At 36.4% G+C, this 24,627-nt stretch overlaps 1 protein-coding gene across 2 annotated transcripts in view; it reads right to left on the bottom strand.

Annotated features, from left to right (window-relative positions):
* Nucleotides 1–23,276, bottom strand: part of tpk1 (thiamin pyrophosphokinase 1) — a 65,096-nt gene extending 41,820 nt beyond the window's left edge. The window contains exons 1-4 of one of the 2 annotated variants that reach the window (XM_058060119.1): nt 23,193–23,276; nt 21,938–22,021; nt 15,117–15,191; nt 4,664–4,733 (exon numbers count right to left, since the gene is read on the bottom strand). In XM_058060119.1, the coding sequence (XP_057916102.1) occupies nt 4,664–4,733; nt 15,117–15,191; nt 21,938–21,980 (188 nt within the window). In that variant the 5' untranslated portion in view covers nt 21,981–22,021; nt 23,193–23,276. The remainder of the gene's footprint in view (nt 1–4,663; nt 4,734–15,116; nt 15,192–21,937; nt 22,022–23,192) is intronic. The other variant, XM_058060120.1, reaches the window with a different exon arrangement.
* Between the last annotated feature and the right edge of the window lie 1,351 nt (nt 23,277–24,627).

Below are 24,627 nucleotides of genomic sequence, written 5' to 3' on the forward strand. Positions count from 1 at the left end.
ACAGCATCCATATCAAACTTGGATTACAACATTAAACTTTCATATCAAGGCGGGGGCCTCAAACTAGTGTCCTGCGGACCACATTTGGCCCGCGGGCCGCGTGTTTGAGACCTGAGGACTGCGGAGACTGTTAATATTTTTAAAAAAAGATTAAAGAGACACCTTTTTAATAAGGCTTTTAACTAATATTTTTTAACTTTTCTTATGTTTTTATCTTTTTAGTCCTATTTTATGCTTTTAGTCTTTCGCTTTTAACTCCAGTGTTTCCTCAGGAGGGGGTCCTCCACACTGGGGGCTGTGTCGGGTCTGCTGAGGGGGTGCCATCCTTGGGTCCCTTCGACCCGGCCGACTGGGGGTTCCTCCCTTTGATGTGGGGGTCCGCCCGTCTGCCGGAGTCGGGGGGCCCGGGTGCTGGCACGGCCTGCGGCTCCTCATTTATCATTTATTAATGATTAATAAATGTTAATTATAAAAAAGTGATATTGGATAATTCCTCACGGCACACCTGACGATTTCTCAAGGTACACTAGTGTGCCACGGCACCAGTGGTTGAAAATCACTGCTGTATGGTATCATGTACCCAGAAAAAATGATTACGTTTGATTAATGTTTATGTTAAAGGTTAAATAACTGTTAATAGTTATTTGCAGGAAAAGTGCTATACAAATAAAGTTGATTTGATTCAACTGGGAGAAAAAAAATGGTACATAATTAAAAGATTCTGTAACTCTCTTATCGATATAGCAAAAGTTAAAAGTTAAGACATGAGCATCAACAAATCCATAAGCATGTTGGTATTTCCAGCAAGTAATAAGTCGTAAATAGCTGGGAAAAAAATGGCTTCACAAAAGGTGGAAAAGTACTTTTTGAGGTCAACAAACCAAGTTTAAAGGCTCTCAAAACTGATTTTTTTTTTCTTCCCAGTGGAAAGACACTACATGCAGGCAAACGGAAGAGAAATAAACGATAGCTCCTTATTCTATGAGGGCATTTGCTTATACAGAATGAGTTGCCATCATTTGCATTTCGCACAAAAATTCCCCATTTGTGTTTGTCCTTCAGAAGGCAATCTTGCAGGTGCAGCGTCTCTCGGTGGGCAACGGGAATGCAATGATTGCAACAAGAAATGTGAAATAACTTCCATGCTCCTCGGCACGACTGCGGCGCTTCTTCTTGTTACGTTCTGTCCCTTCATTTAGGCAGACTAATTTGTCAGCCATTTTACTCGCTAGGCTTCGGTGAGCATTTGACAAACACAATGACACAGCAGTTTTGATACTTTAAAGTTTGAATGCGTTAGATGTTATTATTACACCTATGGATTCGGTGTAATAGGGGAGTGAATTTCGGTCTAATAGATTCAGGCCTTTTTGGGACACACTCACATAGCACAATCAGAGTTAAGTAGCGCTTACATACGACTAATGGAAAACTACTGGGAGGCACACAGCAGATGCATTGTTCTCACTCTCACGTCAACACAAACTTAACTTTCACCTGCTAGACACGTACACACTCACATAGCACAATCAGAGTTGAGCAGTGCTTACATACGACTAATAGAAAGGTACTGACACACAATCGATGCACTGTTCTCACTCTCACTTCTACACAAACTTAACTTTCACCTGCTAGACACATACACACTCACATAGCACAATCAGAGTTAAGTATCGCTTACATACAACTAATGGAAAAGTACTGACAGACACACTATGGATGCATTGTTCTCACTCTCACTTCTACACAAATTAACTTTCACTTGCAAGACATACACACTCACATAGCACAATCAGAGTTAAGTAGCGCTTACATACAACTAATGGAAAACTAATGGGAGGAACATAACAGACGCATATTTCTCACTCTCACTTCTACACAAACCTAACTTTCACTTGCAAGACATACACACTCACATAGCACAATCAGAGTTGAGCAGTGCTTACATAGGACTAATGGAAAAGTACCAGCAGACACACAACAGATGCATATTTCTCATTCTCACTTCTACACAATCTTAACTTTCACTTGCTAGACACACACACTCACCGAGCACAATCAGAGTTAAGTAGCGCTTCCATACAACTAATAGAACAGTACCGGCAGACACACAACAGATGCATATTTCTCACTCTCACTTCTACACAAACCTAACTTTCACTTGCAAGACATACACACTCACATAGCACAATCAGAGTTGAGCAGTGCTTCCATACAACTAATAGAACAGTACCGGCAGACACACAACAGATGCATATTTCTCACTCTCACTTCTACACAAACTTAACTTTCACTTGCAAGACACACACACTCACATAACAATCAGAGTTAAGTAACGCTTACATACAACTAATGGAAAACTAATGGGAGGCACACAACAGATGCATATTTCTCACTCTCTCTTCTACACAAACTTAACTTTCACTTGTAAGACACACACACTCACCTAGCACAATCAGAGTTAGGTAGCGCTTACGTACGACTAATAGAAAAGTACTGGCAGACACACAATAGATACATTGTTCTCACTTCCACTTCTACACAAACTTAACTTTCACTTGCTAGACACACACACTCACCTAGCACAATCAGAGTTGAACAGTGCTTCTATACGACAAATAGAGAAGTACTGGCAGTCGGTACCTATAAAAGTACTGTTAACGGGAACCCATCCATATATATGATTGATGGAAAAATACTGGGAGACACACATAGATGCATTGTTCTCATTCTCACGTCTACACAAGCTTAACTTTCACTTTCTAGAGTGGCGCAGGACGGAGTAGCTTTTACAAAATGAACTGCCACGCCAACCAAGGGATTTTATTCCACTTTTGAGAGCGCACTTTATCTATTTTACTCATGAGACGGGAACATCTACAGTAAAAGAGGATCTGTTAGACAAGAATGATAATAATATAAGACGACTAAATAAAGGATGAAATCTTCAGCTTTAAATTGACCTTGCCGACTAAAAATCCACCACCAAAGCTGGTCCCTGAAAGGTGAAACCCCCCATTTTCATTGACAGCCTTCAAAGAACATACTCTTGTTCACACTTTGTCACACTTCAGGGACCTGAAAAGCCCCCAGATAGTACATCTACAAGCCAAAAGCGGCCTTCCATTAGCTGTATACACATACAGCATTTGGGTGTAAAAATGTGGAAAAAACAGCACTGTTATGTATTTTTCTTGGAGCTACACATGCAGAGTGCTAAAAAACTATATATATATATATATATATATATATATATATATATATATATATATATAAATATACAAACTTAACTTTAACTTGCTAGACACACACACTCACATAGCACAATCAGAGTTAAGTAACGCTTACATACGACTAATGGAAAAGTACTGATAGACACACAATAGATGCATATTTCTCACTCTCACTTCTACACAAACTTAACTTTCACTTGCTAGACACACACACTCACCTAGCACAATCAGAGTTAAGTAGCGTTTACATACGACTAATGGAAAAGTACTGATAGACACACAATAGATGCATATTTCTCACTCTCACTTCTACACAAAATTAACTTTCACTTGCTAGACACATACACTCACCTAGCACAATCAGAGTTAAGTACCGCTTACATACGACTAATAGAAAAGTACTGACAGACACACAACAGATGCATATTTCTCAGTCTCACTTCTACACAAACTTAATTTTCACTTGCTAGACACACACACTCACATAGCACAATCAGAGTTAAGTAGCGCTTACATACAACTAATGGAAAAGTACTGATAGACACACAATATGCAATGTTCTCACTCTCACTTCGACACAAAATTAACTTTCACTTGCTGGACACACACTCACCTAGCACAATCAGAATGAAGTAACGCTCATATACAACTAATGGAAAAGTAGTGGCAGACACACAATAGATTCATTGTTCTCACTGTCACTTCTACACAAAATTAACTTTCACTTGCTAGACACACACACTCACATAGCACAATCAGAGTTAAGTAACGCTTACATACAACTAATGGAAAAGTACTGATAGACACACAATATGCAATGTTCTCACTCTCACTTCGACACAAAATTAACTTTCACTTGCTAGACACACACACTCACCTAGCACAATCAGAGTTAAGTAGCATTTATATACAACTAATTGAAAAGTACTGACAGACACACAACAGATACATATTTCTCAGTCTCACTTCTACACAAACTTAACTTTCACTTGCAAGACACCCACACTCACATAACAATCAGAGTTGAGTAACGCTTACATACAACTAATGGAAAAGTACTGACAGACACACAATAGATTCATTGTTCTCACTGTCACTTCTACACAAAATTAACTTTCACTTGCTAGACACACACACTCACATAGCACAATCAGAGTTAAGTAACGCTTACATACAACTAATGGAAAAGTACTGATAGACACACAATAGATGCAATGTCCTCACTCTCACTTCGACACAAAATTAACTTTCACTTGCTAGGCACGCACACTCTGACGTACAAATTAACATGTCAACCAAGGAAAACATCAGAACATAAACATAGTAATAATGCTACCAAACACATACTGTCTTGTAATGTGAACTTACCGACACATTCAGCATTCCACTTGCTCGCTAACACACAAAAACGAATAAACGGACAGACTCACCTGTCATTTTCTCCAGCAGTGATGTTATATAGGTGATTGGCAGCACCATCAGCGCACGCCGTCAAAAGAGCTACAGGGAGACAGCAAGACAAAGGTAGACATGAGGGGAAATGAAACGCTGAGAAATTGATGAGAATGGTCACTGTCACATGCAGTAAAATGGAGGATAAAATGCACCGGCTGATAAGAATGAGATCTGTGGTTTCTGGAGTCAGTATTATACCTAAGTGGGTTTAAATCAGGGGTCAGCAACCCACGGCGACAGAGCTGCATGTGTCTTGTGGCAATGGTCAAGTTGTTGAGTAAACATGTTTGTCAATGTAGTCATGAATTTATTCCCATAATATTTTGACTTTATTCTAGTAAAAGTATTTTCCTCATAGTGGGCATTTAAAAACAACAACATATTTTTAATTTAATATTTCAATAAGTGAAAAAGCCAATTAGTGTCAACAGTATTTTCCTCATTCTGACACACCGAGTAGTCACACTTTTATTTCATGACACTGGTTTTGCTCACCTTGTAATGTAATTGTAAAAAATCAAATATAAAAAAAATTATATTAAAAAGGCAGGAAGTGAACAAATGTGACAGTTACTGATTGTAAAACTACAAGATGGAGGGGTAGGATTTAATAAGCTTTGCTTCTTCCTACTCCATTTGGACATGTGATGCATTCAATTGTAATCTGATGCATGTTCACGTGAAATAAAACCATTACCATTATCATAATTATTACGCAAAAAAAGTGACAATTATTTGACCTAAAAAATGAAAAAAATAAATAAATTAAACTATATTAGGAAAGCAGGAAGTGAACAAATGTAACAGTTACTGATTGTAAAAGTACAGATAGAGGGGCACGACTTAATAAGCTTTGCTTCTTCCTACTCCTTTTGGACATGTGGAACTGTGAACTGATTATGTGATGCATTCAATTGTAATCTGATGCATGTTCAAATGAAATAAATTACCATTCTATTATCATAATTATTACGCGAAAAAAGTGAAAATTATTTGACCTAAAAAATGAAAAAAAAAATTTAACTATATTAGGAAAGCAGGAAGTGAACAAATGTAACAGTTACTGATTGTAAAAGTACAGATAGAGGGGTACGACTTAATAAGCTTTGCTTCTTCCTACTCCTTTTGGACATGTGGAACTGTGAACTGATTATGTGATGCATTCAATTGTAATCTGATGCATGTTCACATGAAATAAAACCATTACCATAATTATTACGCGAAAAAAAGTGAAAATTATTTGACCTAAAAAATGAAAAAAAATAATGATTAAACTATATTAGGAAAGCAGGAAGTGAACAAATGTAACAGTTACTGATTGTAAAAGTACCAGATGGAGGGGTAGGATTTAATAAGCTTCGCTTCTTCCTACTCCTTTTGGACATGTGGAACTGTGAACTGATTATGTGATGCATTCAATTGTAATCTGATGCATGTTCAAATGAAATAAATTACCATTACCATAATCTTAAAAACGATACATTTATAGGAGAACATGATTAAATTCACACAGCATTACTGTAGAATTCCATCAATGTCAAATCTTTTTTTTTTTTATTTTTAGAAGTGTATTTCAACTCTAACGTCAACAGTGATATTCAATTTATTTCGATGCCTTCCTCTAGCATTAAAGTTTCAAAAAAAAATTTATTTTTTTTTACTTCTACCAGTGAGGTAGCTCTTACCTGTTTTGATTTTTAAAAAGCAGACAAATGAGGAGGTTACTTTCTGCTTTTATGATATGCCGTTTCTCAAAATGAGATGCAAACTATTTGCAAAGGTATTCTCTTTCATGGCCTCTATTCTATTTAAATTGAACAGGCAGACTATTTTTTTTTTTTAAAAGCCCTTTTATGTTTGGGGGGTGTTGGAGTACACGCAGGGGAAAGACTTCAAAGATTTAGTTATGCTTATTCTTCTTTAGCTCGCACCAAAGAGACAGCCAACCCTTGTACATATTGTCTGCTTTGTCTACTATTCTTTGATGCTGCATTCATGTTTGTATGGAGGTAGGAGAATAGAATGTATGTAATTGATTAGGATAAAAAAATACATCTATAGACAAGAAACCGGTTTGGACTGCATCAGTAGCATCCCGAGTAGTGCATATATTTTTTTTTAAAGGGGCCCTACATTTCCAACTTTACAGGTGGTCCTCAGTTTATAAACAAGTTCCGCATTTACATAAATTACACAAGTCACTTACACTGTGCACAGAACACATGTAAAATAGAGTAAGAAAAAATATAACACCCCTATAGTCACCTTTACACTCCTGTTATTCTTTGTTTATACAATAATACCCAACTCTTATGGGATCAGGAATGTGTGAGGCGGTATTATGTCTTATGTATGTGTTGTTTTCATTTATTATGTATACTATATTGGGTAAAACGTGTAAAAGTGACTATAGGGGTGTTATTTCATGTCTGAAGGGCTCTAAATTATGCTAAAAAAAAACGTATTTAGAAGGTCATAAAAAGGATTTCAGGCTGCATGGTTAGCGCACAGGCCACACAGTTAGGCGACCCAAGTTCGATGCCACCCTCGGCCATCTCTGTGTGGAGTTTGCATGTTCTCCCCGGGTTTTCTCCGGGTACTCCGGTTTCCTCCCTCATTCAAAAAACATGCTAAGTTAATTAGCGACTCCAAATTGTCCATAGGTATGAATGTGAGTGTGAATAGTTGTTTGTCTATATGTGCCCTGTGATTGGCTGGCCACCAGTTCAGGGTGTACCCCGCCTCTCGCACAAAGGCAGCTGGGATAGGCTCCAGCACCCCCTCAACCCTCGTAAGGATAAGCGGTAGAAAATGAATGAATGAATGTATACCACATTGCGTAAAACGTGTAAAAGTGACTATAGGGATGTTATTTCATGTCTAAAGGGCTCTAAATTATGCTAAAAAAAACCCTCGTAAGGATAAGCGGTAGAAAATGAATGAATGAATGTATACTACATTGCGTAAAACGTGTAAAAGTGACTATAGGGATGTTATTTCATGTCTAAAGGGCTCTAAATTATGCTAAAAAAAACCCTCGTGAGGATAAGCGGAAGAAAATGAATGAATGAATGAATGTATACTACATTGCGTAAAACGTGTAAAAGTGACTATAGGGATGTTATTTCATGTCTAAAGGGCTCTAAATTATGCTTTAAAAAAAACCCTCGTGAGAATAAGCGGTAGAAAATGAATGAATGAATAAAAAGGATTTCTATGTTCTAACTAGGAAAACATTTTAATTATTAACAAGAAATCCGGCTTCACTTATCACAGTCAAAACCAATGAATTGTGATGGTTAACCGATTAATAGATTAATCCATACCCACTGCAAAACAGGATGGTCAGAGGTAACTTATTAAAAACAGCTTTGCAATGGAATGAAGTCAGAAGGGAAGACATCTTTGTTCTTCTAAAGCTGCCCTACTTTTTAACGATATTTCTTTTCCACGCCACTCTAGCCTTGATTGCAAAGTTGATGCTTGACTGGTTAATGCGCGATGCTCACCGACCTCAGCAGGCTGCTTCACATCAACAAAATGATGAAATGAGGCACTTGGGGGTAAACACATGCACAATTTTGATCTAATACAGAGCGCCACCCTCTCTGATTGCCTCACACCGCGTTGTGTCTGAGTGTAGAATCCGTGAGTAAGTCGGCGCGAGTGAAAGCGATTGAAGGAGAAAGTGGGTGACTGATAGACTAGATGTGTGGGCTTGAGAGGGGGTGCGTGGGTGAGATAAGCAGCTTGTTCCCACTTCACAACATCACACCCGGCACCTGTTTGAGGTCCCCTTTGATCGGTATTCCGCTCTCAACACTTTGGCTCCCTGCTGCTTTTACTTCTCCCAGAGGTGACGAGAGGCTGAGGGATTCGTGTGTGTTGGGTCGGTAAGGGTGGAGACCTGGCTTCGGTGCCTCAAGGTGACCCACAACCTGGCGAGTGACACACACACACACACACACCCTGGCATCTGCTTAGCCCATAAACATTATTAAAAATACATGCCGTATCAAGTTCAGGGGTGGTTCAAGCAGCGAGAGAGCTATGATCCGCTATCCCGGTACCACGGTTGTGTCATCAGAATCTTCTTCTTCGGATCCCATGGGCAAGCATGAGCCGGCAGCAAAAACTGATAAAGAAAGCTTCTCCTTCGGCGTTGCTTGTGGCACTTCACAAACCCACCCAAACATTCCCTCAAACTATTTGAAAAAAAGGTCTTATCTAAGCGGGAGGAAATGCCAAAACCTGTCACATCCCAGCATCAAGCCGCATCACATATTTGATAAGTCTCATCTATCTCACAGCAGTCCCGGGAATCTCGCAGCGGGTTTGGTTTGATGATTTTATGCAACGCCTGTTCCTATATGACAGGCAGATTTCTTTTTTTATAGCATCGGTGGTCCTGGTCCAGACCAATCAGCTGTATGAGTGAAATATTTATTCATTTTCTACCGCTTATCCTCACAAGGGTCGCAGGGGGGTGCTGGAGCCTATCCCAGCTGTCTTCGGGCGAGAGGCGGTGGGAGGTGAGATTGGTGGTATTGAACTCGGGTCTCCTAGCTTTGAGGTCCGCGTGCTAATGACTCGATCACCGTGCAGCCCGAAATCCTGTTTATGACCTTCTAAATACGGTTTTTAGCATAATTTTGAGCCCTTTCATCATGAAATAACACCCCTATAGTCACTTTTACACGCTTTACCCAATATAGTATACATTCATTCATTCATTTTCTACCGCTTATCCGTGCGAGAGGTGGGGTACACCCTTGGATTGGTCGCCAGCCAATCACAGGGCACATATAGACAAACAACCATTCACACTCACATTCATACCTATGGACAATTTGGAGTCGCTAATTAACCTAGCATGTTTTTGGAATGTGGGAGGAAACCGGAGTACCCGGAAAAAAAAACCCATGTATGCACGAGGAGAACATGCAAACTCCACACAGAGATGGCCGAGGGTGGGATTAAACTCGGGTCACCTAGCTGTGAGGTCCGCGCACTAACCACTCGACCACCGTGCAGCCCAAAATCCTGTTTATGATCTTTTAAATACGTTTTTTAGCATTATTTAGAGCCCTTTAGACATGAAATAACAGCCCTATAGTCACTTTTACACGTTTTACCCAATATATTATATTTATATATTTACCCAATATACAATATATAATACCCTGGTCACCAGCCAATCACAGGGCACATATAGACAAACAACCATTCACACTCACATTCATACCTATGGGCAATTTGTAGTCGCTAATTAACCTAGCATGTTTTTGGAATGTGGGAGGAAACCGGAGTACCCGGAAAAAAAACCCCATGTATGCACGAGGAGAACATGCAAACTCCACACAGAGATGGCCGAGGGTGGGATTAAACTCGGGTCACCTAGCTGTGAGGTCCGCGCACTAACCACTCGACCACCGTGCAGCCCAAAATCCTGTTTATGACCTTCTAAATATGTTTTTTTTAGCATAATTTAGAGCCCTTTAGACATGAAATAACACCCCTATAGTCACTTTTACACGTTTTACCCAATATAGTATACATAATAAGTGGAAACAACACATACATAAGACATAATATAGCCTCAAACATTCCTTATTCATGTACTTTTTAAAACTTCCTGTTCTGTACAGTACTTCCTGGGGTGTTTATTGTCTCAGCAATATGATGTAGTGAACATTATGGCTGAGGGTGGACTTGAACCCAGGTCTCCTAGCTGTGAGGTCTGCGCGCTAACCACTCGACCATCGTGCAGCCCAAAATCATGTTTATGACCTTCTAAATACGTTTTTTTAGCATTATTTAGAGCCCTTTAGACATTAAATAACACCCCTATAGTCACTTTTACACGTTTTACCCAATATATTATATTTATATATTTACCCAATATACAATATATAATACCCTGGTCACCAGCCAATCACAGGGCACATATAGACAAACAACCATTCACACTCACATTCATACCTATGGACAATTTGGAGTCGCTAATTAACCTAGCATGTTTTTGGAATGTGGGAGGAAACCGGAGTACTCGGAGAAAACCCGCGGAGAACATGCAAACTCCACATAAAGATGGCCGAGGGTGGGATTGAACTCGGGTCTCCTAGCTGTGAGGTCCGCGCACTAACCACTCGACCACCCGACCACCGTGCAGCCCAAAATCCTGTTTATGACCTTCTAAATGTGTTTTTTAGCATAATTTAGAGCCCTTTAGACATGAAATAACATCCCTATAGTCACTTTTACACGTTTTACCCAATATAGTATACATAATAAGTGAAAACAACACATACATAAGACATATTATAGCCTCAAACATTCCTTTTTAAAACTTCCTGTTTTGTACAGTACTTCCTGGGGTGGTTATTGTCTCATCAATATGATGTAATAACATTAAAGGGAAAGTTCAGATTTTTGGAAGTTGTATGACATCCACATTAGCAGTGACTTAGAATTTCGGTGAGGAGGAACGTTGTTGCGTTTACGGTAGTTGCTGGGGTCACCCCCCGTAAGTAAAGAGTCACATGGAATAGTCCGGTCCCCAGGCGTCAATAATGTTACATTGAGGACACATTACCTTAACACTGCATAGAGTGAAAACAAGTTCCCCTCCCGTTCTGTGTGGAAGTGGTACATTTTTTTGGCTTCTTATTTTGTCCTTTTTCCCCACTCTGTTTAAAACCATGTCTTAAGTTCCGTGCAGCCTGAGTAAAATATTAATATGCAATATTATGAGACTAATGAATCCCCATCTTGGTAAACAATGGACAATCTAAGCACTATAATAAGTGATTGTCGGGTCTCCGGAGACACAGTAGCTGGTGAAATCAAGTCAAAATAGCAAAATAACAACAAAAGGCACAACCTACCGTGCCAAACAAGTAAGAGAGTAAGAGTCTGGAGCAGGAAATAAAAACGTCAACAAAAAAACCCTAATGTTTGCTATTATGCAGTCCTATACAAACAAGCCTGCAAATGCACAACATTCTTGTGTGTTTTTGTCCGCTATGTCTTTGTTAAAAATTTAAATCCCCTTCATCCTTGATATATTCTCCCCACCCAAAAATATCAGACGACTTGTTGTGCACAAACCAGATAAGAAAACTGCAGTCTCCCGTGTTATTGAAATGTTTCATGTTAACACAAAGAGCGGCTTGTGTACAAATGTGGGACTAACAAACGATGGAAAGAGCTGAGGTGCCTCATGGGGGTTTCGAACGTTATTTAAAAGTAGGTTTTAATTGCAGGACCATGCTATAGTTAGTGTTGTAACTAATTGTTTTTTTTCTTTGTTGATTAATCTGTTTCGATTAATCGAGGAATCTAAGGAAACAACAGGAAATTATTTATATTTTCAACGCAATAAAACAATCAAGTACCAAATTGATTAATCAGGTAATCTTTTTTTTAGCATAATTTAGAGCCTTTTAGACATGAAATAACACCCCTATAGTCACTTTTACACATTTTAACCAATATCGTATACATAATAAGTGAAAACAACACATACATAAGACATATTATAGCCTCAAACATTCCTTTTTCATGTACTTTTAATCGGGTAATCTTTAATCATCAATTAATTAATCGATTAAATTCAATGAATTTGAAGTTGCAGCAACATGTTTGGTTGTAGTTCTAAATACGTTTTTTTTAGCATAATTTAGAGCCCTTTAGACATGAAATAACACCCCTATAATCACTTTAACACATTTTAACCAATATCGTATACATAAGAAGTGAAAACAACACATACATAAGACATATTATAGCCTCAAACATTCCATTTTCATGTACTTTTAATCGGGTAATCTTTAATCATCAATTAATTAATCGATTAAATTCAATGAATATGTTGCAGCGACATGTTTGGTAGTAGTTCTAAATAAGTTTTTTTAGCATAATTTAGAGCCCTTTAGACATGAAATAACACCCCTATAGTCACTTTTACACATTTTAACCAATATCGTATACATAAGAAGTGAAAACAACACATACATAAGACATATTATAGCCTCAAACATTCCATTTTCATGTACTTTTAATCGGGTAATCTTTAATCATCAATTAATTAATCGATTAAATTCAATGAATATGTTGCAGCGACATGTTTGGTAGTAGTTCTAAATAAGTTTTTTTTAGCATAATTTAGAGCCCTTTAGACATGAAATAACACCCCTATAATCACTTTTACACATTTTAACCAATATAGTATACATAAGAAGTGAAAACAACACATACATAAGACATATTATAGCCTCAAACATTCCGTTTTCATGTACTTTTAATCGGGTAATCTTTAATCATCAATTAATTAATCGATTAAATTCAATGAATAAGTTGCAGCAACATGTTTGGTTGTAGTTCTAAATACGTTTTTTTTAGCATAATTTAGAGCCCTTTAGACATGAAATAACACCCCTATAGTCACTTTTACACATTTTAACCAATATTGTATCCATAAGAAGTGAAAACAACACATCCATAAGACATATTATAGCCTCAAACATTCCATTTTCATGTACTTTTAATAAAAATAAAAATAAAAATAAAAATAAAAATAAAAATAAAAATAAAAATAAAAATAAAAATAAAAATAAAAATAAAAATAAAAATAAAAATAAAAATAAAAATAAAAATAAAAATTTTGTTCAAGACTCTCTTGTTCAAGACTCTTCATCCTTGTATTTAGCAAACATCACCAGCTTGTATTGTTTCTTGAATTCGCTCATCGCTGTGCATTGTCTGAGGTCCTTAAGCTCAATAATTGAGCAATTGATCGTAAATGCAGCAACACGGCCGTCTCATACTTGTTCTAGAGTTGAGTTCATATCACTTTCTTTGACATAAAATGCTAACGCTTGCAGCGAGTTAGTTTTGCAGATGAACAAGTCATTTACTTTTTTCAACAAAGTCACAGTAGATCTATGTCTCAGGGCAAGAGACTCATGCTGCATATTCAGCCCGTGGCAGCGCAGGGGAACTTTCTGTTGTATCAAATTAGCTTTGTTTTGAATATGGTAATTTTTTTTTTTTTTGGTTGTTGTTGCAATTGAGGAGACACAGGAGTATTAAAGTTGCAGAAAGGGAAGGTTATTTATGATGAATATATAATTAAAAGGCGACTCAACGGGGGGAATGTGTTCAGAGAGCAGGAGAGGGGTCATGTTCAGTGACAAGGTAGCACATTTGGTGCAACGGAGGCTACAAAGGCGCCGTCGTATTTTGGAGCAAAAGCAACAGGGGAGCACAACGTCGGGGCTAATGAATGTGGAGAGGATTCAAGTAAGGCAAATCAAGTTAGTGAGTAGTGTTACTGACCATGGATATTATTAGTGTAATGGTATATTCACCTTTGAAATAAATATAGACACATTTAATATAATAATAACTATAATAACTACAATTCAAGAAACAATACAAGCATTACAATCACTATATTGACACTTACTATGGTACCCATTATGTCATCGTATGGTCATATCACCTCGTACTTCGGTACTTGACAAAAATAAATTAATACAAAAAAATTTAAAATAAAAATAAAAAGAAATTAAATGAAATGAAATTAAAATATAAATAAAATAAAATAAAATAAAATAAAATAAAATAAAATAAAATAAAATAAAATAAAATAAAATAAAATTAAATAAAATTAAATAAAAATAGAATTAAAATAATAAAAATAATGAAAATAATGAAAATAATGAAAATAATGAAAATAATGAAAATAATGAAAATAATGAAAATAATAAAAAAATAAAAAAATAAAGATTAATAAAATAAAGTAAAATAAAATCAAGTAAAATAAAATAAAACTAAAATAATGAAAAATAATAAAAAATAAAACTTAAATTATATTCGCAAAGCAGGAAGTGAACACATGTAACAGTTACTGATTGTAAAAGTACCAGATGGAGGGGTAGGATTTAATAAGCTTTGCTTCTTCCTACTCCTTTTGGACATGTGGAACTGTGAACTGATTATGGGATGCATTCAATTGTAATCTGATGCATGTTCAAATTTAATTAAACCATTACCATTTATACAGCAACCTTTATACTGTCATTTTCTGTTCACTGTTCATTCCTGCTATACAGCCTCTCCTCCTTCGTATCTCTACAGGGATCTCGGCGTAGCCAAGGGGTGCTCAAAGCTAACAGCCGCTCCCAAGTGTAAACAATGAAGCAAGCGGCTAGCCACAAACGTAACAATATGAACATCCACAAAAAGTAATAAATAAAGTAAACAGAAGATACCGAGCTGCCGTCACGAGCTTGCACTCGCCATCTTGAAACCTTTGCATCAAATCTAGTCTATATTGATCTGAACTATATGCTTGTTTATGATATTGTGCTTAAAGGAAATAATGATATTTTATAAATGTAGGTTTTAGAGTTAGAACATTACCTTTACTCCACAGCACGTGAAGGTAGTCCCTATCCACAGGCTGGTTTAGGATAATCAGACCAATCCTCTGTTTGCCTGTTGGATCAAATACAAAAAAAATATCATACATATAAATGTGACCAAACAGAGTTTTATGAACATAGGGAAAAAGTTTCATCGGTTAAAAACCTTCAAAATAAATACCAATGAAAGGCCCCCAACATCGAAAGCTTTAAGTGTCGTCTTAAAACCCAATTTTATTCTCTGGCTTTTAATTCGGAGTGAGTCATATGGTCCTGTGTCTTTTAGTTCTTCGTTTTTATTGTAATTGTTTTTAATATTTTAATATCTATTTTACTATTTTATTTCTTAAATGATCTTTTAGTTTTGGATTATTACTTTTGATTTTTACTAGTCTGTGCAGCACTTTGGAAACTCTGTTTATAAAATGTGCTACAGTAAACCTCGGATATATCGGACTCGGATATATCGGAAATTCGCTCACAACGGACAGATAAAAAAGAACCAATTTTTCTGTAATGCATTTCCAATAAAAATTCATTGCATATATCGGATTTTTTTATAACGGATTTCGCCTATTTCGGACAAAATCTCCAGTCCCGTTCCAATGCATTTCCATTAAATTTCCCTCGTATATATCGGATGGCCGCATCGTGGCGCTCCGATTCGCTGAATCGTGACAGGCCGCTATACGACGTCATTTGCAGCGTTTGCAGCGTTGCCTGGTACATTGGAAACATAGTCAAGGAAGTGCCTTTTTATAACGGATAAAATCCGATTTACGCATATACCGGATATAAATTCGATATATGCGTAAAACTGACATTTTCTGGTATACGCATATAACGGATTCCGCTTATATCGGACAAAACCAGTGGGAACACTTGAATCCGATATATCCGAGGTTTACTGTATATAAATAAAGTGTATTAGATTGAATTGGAACGAGCTAACATGTGTGTCTAAACTTTGCAGGGGTTGCACAATAATGTGAATAACCTCAGCGGCGAGTATTTGGAATGCTACGACCTTGGTAACACGCCATCTGCGACTACATGACAACACGGCGCTTTAAAAGCAGCACAAACAACACAAAAAAAAAAAACATGTCAACCTGTCGTTCCCCTCCTTCCTTTGTAAGAACCTCCATGCTTCATTGTCAAAGTCCCTGTCCTGGGATGAATCGTTTCACAAATCTATTTCGCCTCTTCTCTCAACCTCCCATCCATCTTGCCTTGACTTTGTTTTATTTTTTTTTTCCTCGTTCCTCCTTCCTTTTTGCTCCGCTGCAAATGCAGAACCCCTGACTGCTACTTTGCAATTGCCATTTTTCTATCTGCAGGGGAGCAAAGAAGTAATGGGAAACAATGCATCCTTTGACAAAGTACAAACTAGAGCTGCTCGAATAGCCTTAATGGGCCAAAGATTACAGCAGCACCTCTCTCCCAACCCCCCCAACCCCCCCTCCCTCACCTCGACACTATTCCATTTATCGGCCTTTATGCCTTTATTAGGGCCCTATAATTTCCGCGTTCGCGGAATCGCGGACGGAATCGCGGAATTGGACAATAAAAACGGAAATTATTTTGAATGCGGAATATCGCGGAAATGCTGTTTTCATGAGTTTCACATGTGCGTGCGTGTGCGTAGCTAGATAGATAGATAGACAGATAGATGTACTTTATTGATCCCAAACTGGGAAATTCTGTGTGTCTGTGAGTAGAGCTAACATGTTTGTTTTGATGTTACAACTTAAATTTCATAAATCAGGAACTTCCTGCTGCATTTTGCCTTGTTTTGATGCACTTTATGTACTGTGGAAAAGATTGTTTTAATATGTTCTATGTTAAAAAATTGACTGTGTTTTGTATAAAGTCAAGTATATTTTCGCTTGAAGAGAAAAGGCTGGTTGAGCACTTTATTATTTTTTAATATGTCATTTGTTTTCACTTCAAACATTTTTTATTTGAAGTACCTAGTGCAATGTTGTGTTACATGATGCAGTAGTAAAGTATTGAGGAAAAGTGCAATATTGTGTCGCCTCAATGAATGTAAGTTCATTTCTAATTAATTAGTGTGCATTTTATTCATAAACATTATTAAAACGCACTCTTTTGTGGTAAAATGAGTAAAAGGTAAAACAAAAATGGAATTCCAAAAAATTAAAACGGAAAAAACGGAATTTGGGAAAAAATAAAACGGAATTTGGGAAAAAATAAAACGGAATTTATAGGGCCCTACTTTATGAATCATTTCTCATGCATTTTTAACAGTGATGCTTTTTGTAATGAAAGTGCGAGCTTGAAAAACATTCACTTCTCAATTTACGGCTTTAACAAAACAAAACAAGACAATCTTAGTTTTGACCAGTTATCATATGTGTCATATAAAAGGAAAAAAGGGCGATGATAAACATAGAAGCAGGATTTTCATTTATGCAACACAAGGTGAGGGTGTGGCCGCTCAAGTACAATACGAGCAATAATGTTCTTTAAATTAGACAGCAACATGGTCCATCTGTAACTTAAATAGCCAAAAACTCACATTCCAGTGTCATGCCACTCAGATGAAGTCATATTAAAAATTTGCTATAATGTCTATGATTTTTTTTAGAAAAGAAAATGTTAAATAAGAATTTAATTGTTATATTTCAGTCATTTTTTTAGCATTATTTTAAATACATTATCAATATCATCATCCAGAAAATGACTTTCTTTTGAGTACCATAATAGTTAATCCAGTCAGTATCGTCAAGCAAATCTTTTATGCATAAGTTACGGTCAATCATGATTATTAATAGAAATTAATAATTCTTTGCCTTGTTAAATGTGAAAAAAAACATTCTGGAACCTTCAGTGTTAATTGTTTTTGAGAAGTAAATTTCCTTATTTATAAAATCAAATAATGTACAACCTTGGACATGCAGTTTTTTAAATTATTAAAGCTCTCTAGACATGAAATAACACCCCTATAGTCATCTTCACACTTGTACTATGAAATATTATAGCTATAATCAGAGAAAGTAAGCCACGCAGGACATAAATAAGACTTATGAATGTGTACCCACGGGTGAACTAATTGTTGGGTCTGACAGGAAGTGATGTCGAGGGTTCAGAGTTGAGTTTCAGCTTAGCAATAGTAAATGTTTTGATTAGGGATTTTTATTCAGTTTTATTGTGCCTGCTGTGAGATAATTCAAATCCTGCAATAAAAGCCTGTTGTTCCGGCGATCAAGACTGGTGCTTGTGTGTCGCACCAAATATCTCAAATATCTTACTTTTTATTTTTCTACACAAAATAAGATGAAAAATAAATCAAGAATAAAGAAAATCAATCAATCAGTAATAAATAAATAAATATAATAATAATAATAAAACGGCAAATAATAAAAACTTAAGAAACCACATATAGTTGGTGGGTAGACAATTTATTTTTTCAGATTAAAATTAACAAAGCATTATTAGAGCCCGGTAGACATAACAAAACACGACTATAGTCACATTTATACTCTTTTTTTATTTACAACATATTGCGCAACTGCAGGGTCTTGAGACACATGCTAACTCGCAAACTAGAGAGCTAGCGACCTTTAAACGGTAGCCTTCAAGTTATTTCCTTTCAACTTAAATAGCCAAAAACTTACCACTTCCACACGGATAGGGAGGATAACTATTAACAGTTATTTAACCTTTAACATGAACATTAATCAAACGTAATAATTTTTTTGTGTACATGATACCATACAGCATCCATATCAAAATTGCGCGGGTCGCACTAACATTAAACTTTCAAGACGGGGGGCCTCAAACTAGTGTACTGCGTGCCACATTTGGCCCGCGGTCCGCATGTTTGAGACCACTGGTATAAAGGAAATACTTTCAAGGCTGTTAAGGCCAGGGATAGACATAATAGTCGATGAATCCATTATTGATCGCTCCCATCAGTTCTGCAGCTTAAACAAACATTGTACTCAAATATTAGACACGCTCAGCCTGTTCAGTAGGATCTGTCTACGAATAAGTGTTTATTCACTTCATATGCAAATAATCCCTCAGCGGATAGCAGAAAATAGTTAAATCAAGCCTCCTCCGACGTCAACACGGAGCCATGATAACTTTCTTGCTCGGTATCACGCCTGATAAAGATAAAGATGTATTTAAAACGCCTTAAACTTTCATTTTTTTTTCCCAACGGTTCTCTATATTGAGACATTCCTGCTCTAATTATGTTTAGAATACACTGCTGTTGCTTTCTTAGCTTAATCTCTCCGAGGAAATGCTTATCGGAGAGTATAAAAGCAGCCCCGGGATGCATTTTAAAATCCCTGGTGTGCAGTGTCGGAATTTGAAATCCGGAAATTTAGTCATAAATGGAATATATTCCTGGAATATATGAGTTGGTGCATGTGTGGTATTTATGCTGTCGAGCACTTTTCAAAAGAATCCCAAGGTGACATTTCTTTGTGAGGAGAGTGCAAGAAAAGGCTGAGCTCATCCATGTGTGTGTGTGTATGTGTGTGTGTGTGTGTGTATATGTGTGTGTGCATGAGAGGTTATCGTAAAAGTCACGGCTGGTTGAGTTTGTGTTTTTTTTTTTGTTTTCAGCAGACCTCTTGCCAATTAAGAGACAAGACTGACAAAATCGTCTCCTCCTTCTTTCTCCTTTTCACCTCCTTCTGTTTGTCATTTCTGTTCTCAGTCTCAACTCCCTTTTCTCGAAAGGGTCAAACTCCTCTTTTTTTTTTTTCCGAATGACCTTCCAGTACAGTTAAACAACAGGCTGACGCAGCCATAAAGTCCTAAACCCAGAGGACAGTTTCCTTCCTTATAAACTTTTTCAGCTACAGTAAAATGGACTCTTCAAAATTGATATTCATCTCTCTTCCTCAGTGTTGGCTTTTTTTTTCCCCCTCCAGCCTCTTCTTGCATTCATAATGTAGCAGGAATATTTCTTGGACAGTACAGGTGAAACGGTCAAAGAACATAATCGAGGGAGGTAGTGGCTCAGGGGGTAGAGCAGGTCATCCGGAAAGCGGAATATTGGTGGTTGAATCCCTCGCTCCATCCACCTTGTCACTGTTGTGACAGTGTGTCCCTGGGCAAGGCACTTCGCCCACTTTGCCTGCAGGGATGCCCACACCGGTGTTGGTCGGAGAGGCCGTTTCCATTAAACTACCCTCGGAACAGCTGTGACTACAGATGCAGTATACCAGTGGTCTCAAACACGCGGCCCTCAAGCCAAATGTGGCCCGCAGGACACTAGTTGGAGGCCCCCGCCTTGATATGAAAGTTTAATGTTTGATATGGATGCTATATGGTATCATGTACCCAGAAAAAAATATTACGTTTGATTAATGTTCATGTTAAAGGTTAAATAACTGTTAATAGTTATCCTCCCTATCCGTGTGGAAGTGGTAAGTTTTTGGCTATTTAAGTTTAAAGGAAATAACTTGGAGGCTACCGTTTAAAGGTCGCTAGCTCTCTAGTTTGCGAGTTAGCATGTGTCTCAAGACCCTGCGGTTGCGCAATATGTTGTAAATAAAAAAAAGAGTATAAATGTGACTATAGTCGTGTTTTGTCATGTCTACAGGGCTCTAATAATGCTTTAATTTTAATCTGAAAAAAATAATTTGTCTACACACCAACTATATGTGGTTTCTTAAGTTTTTATTATTTGCCGTTTTATTATTATTATTATTATATTTATTTATTACTGATTGATTGATTTTCTTTATTCTTGATTTGTTTATTTATTTTTCATCTTATTTTGTGTAGAAAAATAAAAAGTAAGATATTTGAGATATTTGGTGCGACACACAAGCACCAGTCTCGATCGCCGGAACAACAGGCTTTTATTGCAGGATTTGAATGATCTCACAGCAGGCACAATAAAGCTGAATAAAAATCCCTAATCAAAACATTTACTGTTGCTAAGCTGAAACTCAACTCTGAACCCTCGACATCACTTCCTGTCAGACCCAACAATTAGTTCACCCCTGGGTACACATTTATAAGTCTTATTTATGTCCTGTGTGGCTTACTTTCTCTGATTGTATCTACTATATTGCGTAGTACAAATGTGAATGTGACTATAGGGGTGTTATTTCATGTCTAGAGAGCTTTAATAATGTTAAAAACTGCATGTTCAAGGTCGTACACTATTTGATTTATAAATAAGGAAATTTACTTCTCAAAAAACAATTAACACTGAATGTTTTTTTTCACATTTAACAAGGCAAAGAATTATTAATTTCTATTAATAGTCATGATTGACCGTAGCTGCTGCATAAAAGATTTGCTTGACGATACTAACTGGATTAACTATTATGGTACTCAAAAGAAAGTCATTTTCTGGATGATGATATTGAAAATGTATTTAAAATAATGCTAAAAAATGACTGAAATATAACAATTAAATTTTTATTTAACATTTTTTTTTTTGAAACATCATAGACATTTCAGCAAAGCCAAAGTCTGAGTGGCATGACACTGGAACGTGACGCCATCTTAACACGACAACAATAGTACAGATTCATTATATGCACAACAACAAATGCAAGTGCCTTGCTGTTGTCACAAAAATACCACTGATTTGTTTTTGGAGTTGCAATTCCCTCGGGACAACGCGTGTCAGCCCGACTGGGAGGAAGACAAGTGTGACAGCGACATGAATAAATAAGTGTTTTGATCAGTTGCTCACATCACACACACACACACACACAGGCTTGTGTCGAGGGTTTGTTGTGGTTCCAGCGCACTAAGACAATGTGTGTTGATTAATGGCGTGCATGTGTTTGCACTGAGACGATGGAGGTCTGTTACCTGATGGCAGTAGGCAATCCAAAGGGGACAACTCTTCATTCATGGCCGCAGGAGCCTGGCTTCAATTAGGCGACTCACCGGGAACTGAGGAGAGGAGTTATTATTTTTTTTTTATTACTTGCATTTTTTTTATATCAACAATTACAAGTGGTCCTCTGTTTATGACGTTCCGCCTTACAACATGTTGTGGTTATTTATGAAGATGCTGCTTATTAACTTTTTGCACTTGATTATGTCTCCCAAGCAGCAGTGAGGCAAAGAAAATTAGCATCATGAACATTATTAATGATAATTATTGCATGCTAGAGAGGTCATGGAGTCGATGTGCTGCTACATGGACCAATTCAGGACAATATCTTAACATGGTAGGCCAACCTCAGGGCTAAAAGTAAGACAATGTTCTCTTTTTACTTCTGTTTCATTTAATTATTGTATCAACAGTATTTAATATGTGTCAATTTCAAAATTCCTGTTTGGTATTGAACTACAAAAACCTGCTAAGGTGCATTAAAAAATGTTCAATAAGCACATCCAAGTCATATTAGTCAAACAAAAATATAATAAATAATAAAACAATGTCAAAAGTCTGTAATATATTTAAAAAAGATTATATTCACAGCATTTCTTTACATTAAACCATAAAATACTCACATAAAGCCCAAATATACTCACATTCTCTCCTGTAAAATAGCAGAGCAGAGCATGTGTTCCCAATAATACCTCTCAATGAGTCTTTTTTCACCGCTCTTAGACATGCCAAAGCAGCATGTTAATTATTGAATGATAATAAATGAATAATCATATCAGTGACTTATCTCTGCGGTGTTTATAAACGCCCATAAAATAGAATGGAGATCAACCTTCTAGTTACAACGCCTTTCATTGGTGAATATGGGCACGTGCCAATAGGAAATACAGAGATGCATTGGATATTAAGTTATTTTAACAATAACAATAAATATGTTTATATTTTGCGCGCATACAAGAATTATGAACAAGGAATAATCATCGTTCTCTTCAACTGTTTAACCAAACCGAATTTTTTAAAATAAACCCGAAACGTGGACTTTGCCCAGCATTGCAGAGGCGGCGTCTATGAATGAAGACACAGACAGCGAGCCGCCACCTTAGTTGTTTCAAGATAACAACAGCATTTTTAAGCAAATTTCAACCACATCTGTATAGGCTATATCGCTTTAAACATAAAACACCCGCGTCTGAATGTTATTAATGTGAAAATATGTCAAAAACTTACAGAATACCTCTACTTCCGTCATTGAGGATGTAAACAGTCAACGACGAGCAGCAAAGAAGGTTCAGCAGAGGCGGGAAGTGACGAGGTTGTGCTATGGGGACATCTAGAGGCCAACAATGGAAGTGCGCTAAAAACAGTGATTCAGTGTTTAAATGTGCTACTTAGCATTAGCCTGTTGGTATACAATATATATTAAATAGTTACATTTTAAATTTTAATTTTTTAATTAAACTAAATTAAATTAAATTAATAAGAAAATAAAAATTTAAACATTAAAAAATTAGAAATTAAAAACAAAAAATTAAACATTTAATTATATTAACTAAAGTAAAGTAAAGTAAAGTAAAGTAAAGTAAAGTAAAGTAAAGTAAAGTAAAGTAAAGTAAAGTAAGCTAAGCTAAGCTAAGCTAAGCTAAGCTAAGCTAAGCTAATCTAATCTAATCTAAACTAAACTAAACTAAAATAATTAAATAATATAATAATTAATAATTAAAAATAATATAATTAAATTAAATTTAATTTAATTTAATTGAATAATAAAAACATTTAAGAAATAATAACAAAATGAAAAATCTAAACATTAAAAAATTAGAAATTAAAAATTAAACATTTAGTTATATTAACTAAAGTAAACTAAAGTAAACTAAAGTGAACTAAAATGAACTAAAGTGAACTAAAGTGAACTAAAGTAAACTAAGATAAGCTAAGCTAAGCTAAGCTAAGCTAAGCTAAGCTAAGCTAAGCTAAACAAATTAAATTAAATTAAATTAAATTAAATTAAATTAAATTAAATTAAATTAAATTAAATTAAATTAAATTAAATTAAATTAAATTAAATTAAATTAAATTAAATTAAATTAAATTAAATTAAATTAAATTAAATTATTAGGATCAGTGTAGGAATCTGATTATATAATAATGTATTTAATTCAATTGATCCCGAATCTACATGTATTTTCACTTGAAATAAAACCAATAAAACCAATAAAACCATGAAATTATGATCGGAATTTATTATGAGGAGGCCGCATACAAGATCCAGACACTAGATGTAGTCACACACTAAGTTCCTGTAGCCCTGACAGTCCCCCCGACTGAACAAAATTATGCAAAGAAATAAAAACAGGCAGCAGGAGCACACACATACGCTGCGGCGATATGCCTCCGATATGTCGAGACAGCGAGAAGGCGTGTCAGGTATGGAACCAAATCACTCTCAAGGTGAATCCACATTGGAGGCTCGTTAAAACAAACTCCCCCTCATCAATCAAAACTTGTCCAGGCTTCCTGACACGGCGCACATAGGGAGAAAACACACGCACACACACACATTGCAAACGTGTGCTATGTGCAGATGCATCAGGATTCATTCATCCTTTGGGCATGCATTATGAATACATCTATGAATAAATTCCAGTTTGAGTGGATTTGTCAT

This window comes from Doryrhamphus excisus, chromosome 21, assembly GCF_030265055.1.
Source record: "Doryrhamphus excisus isolate RoL2022-K1 chromosome 21, RoL_Dexc_1.0, whole genome shotgun sequence".
Classification (NCBI taxonomy): domain Eukaryota; kingdom Metazoa; phylum Chordata; class Actinopteri; order Syngnathiformes; family Syngnathidae; genus Doryrhamphus; species Doryrhamphus excisus.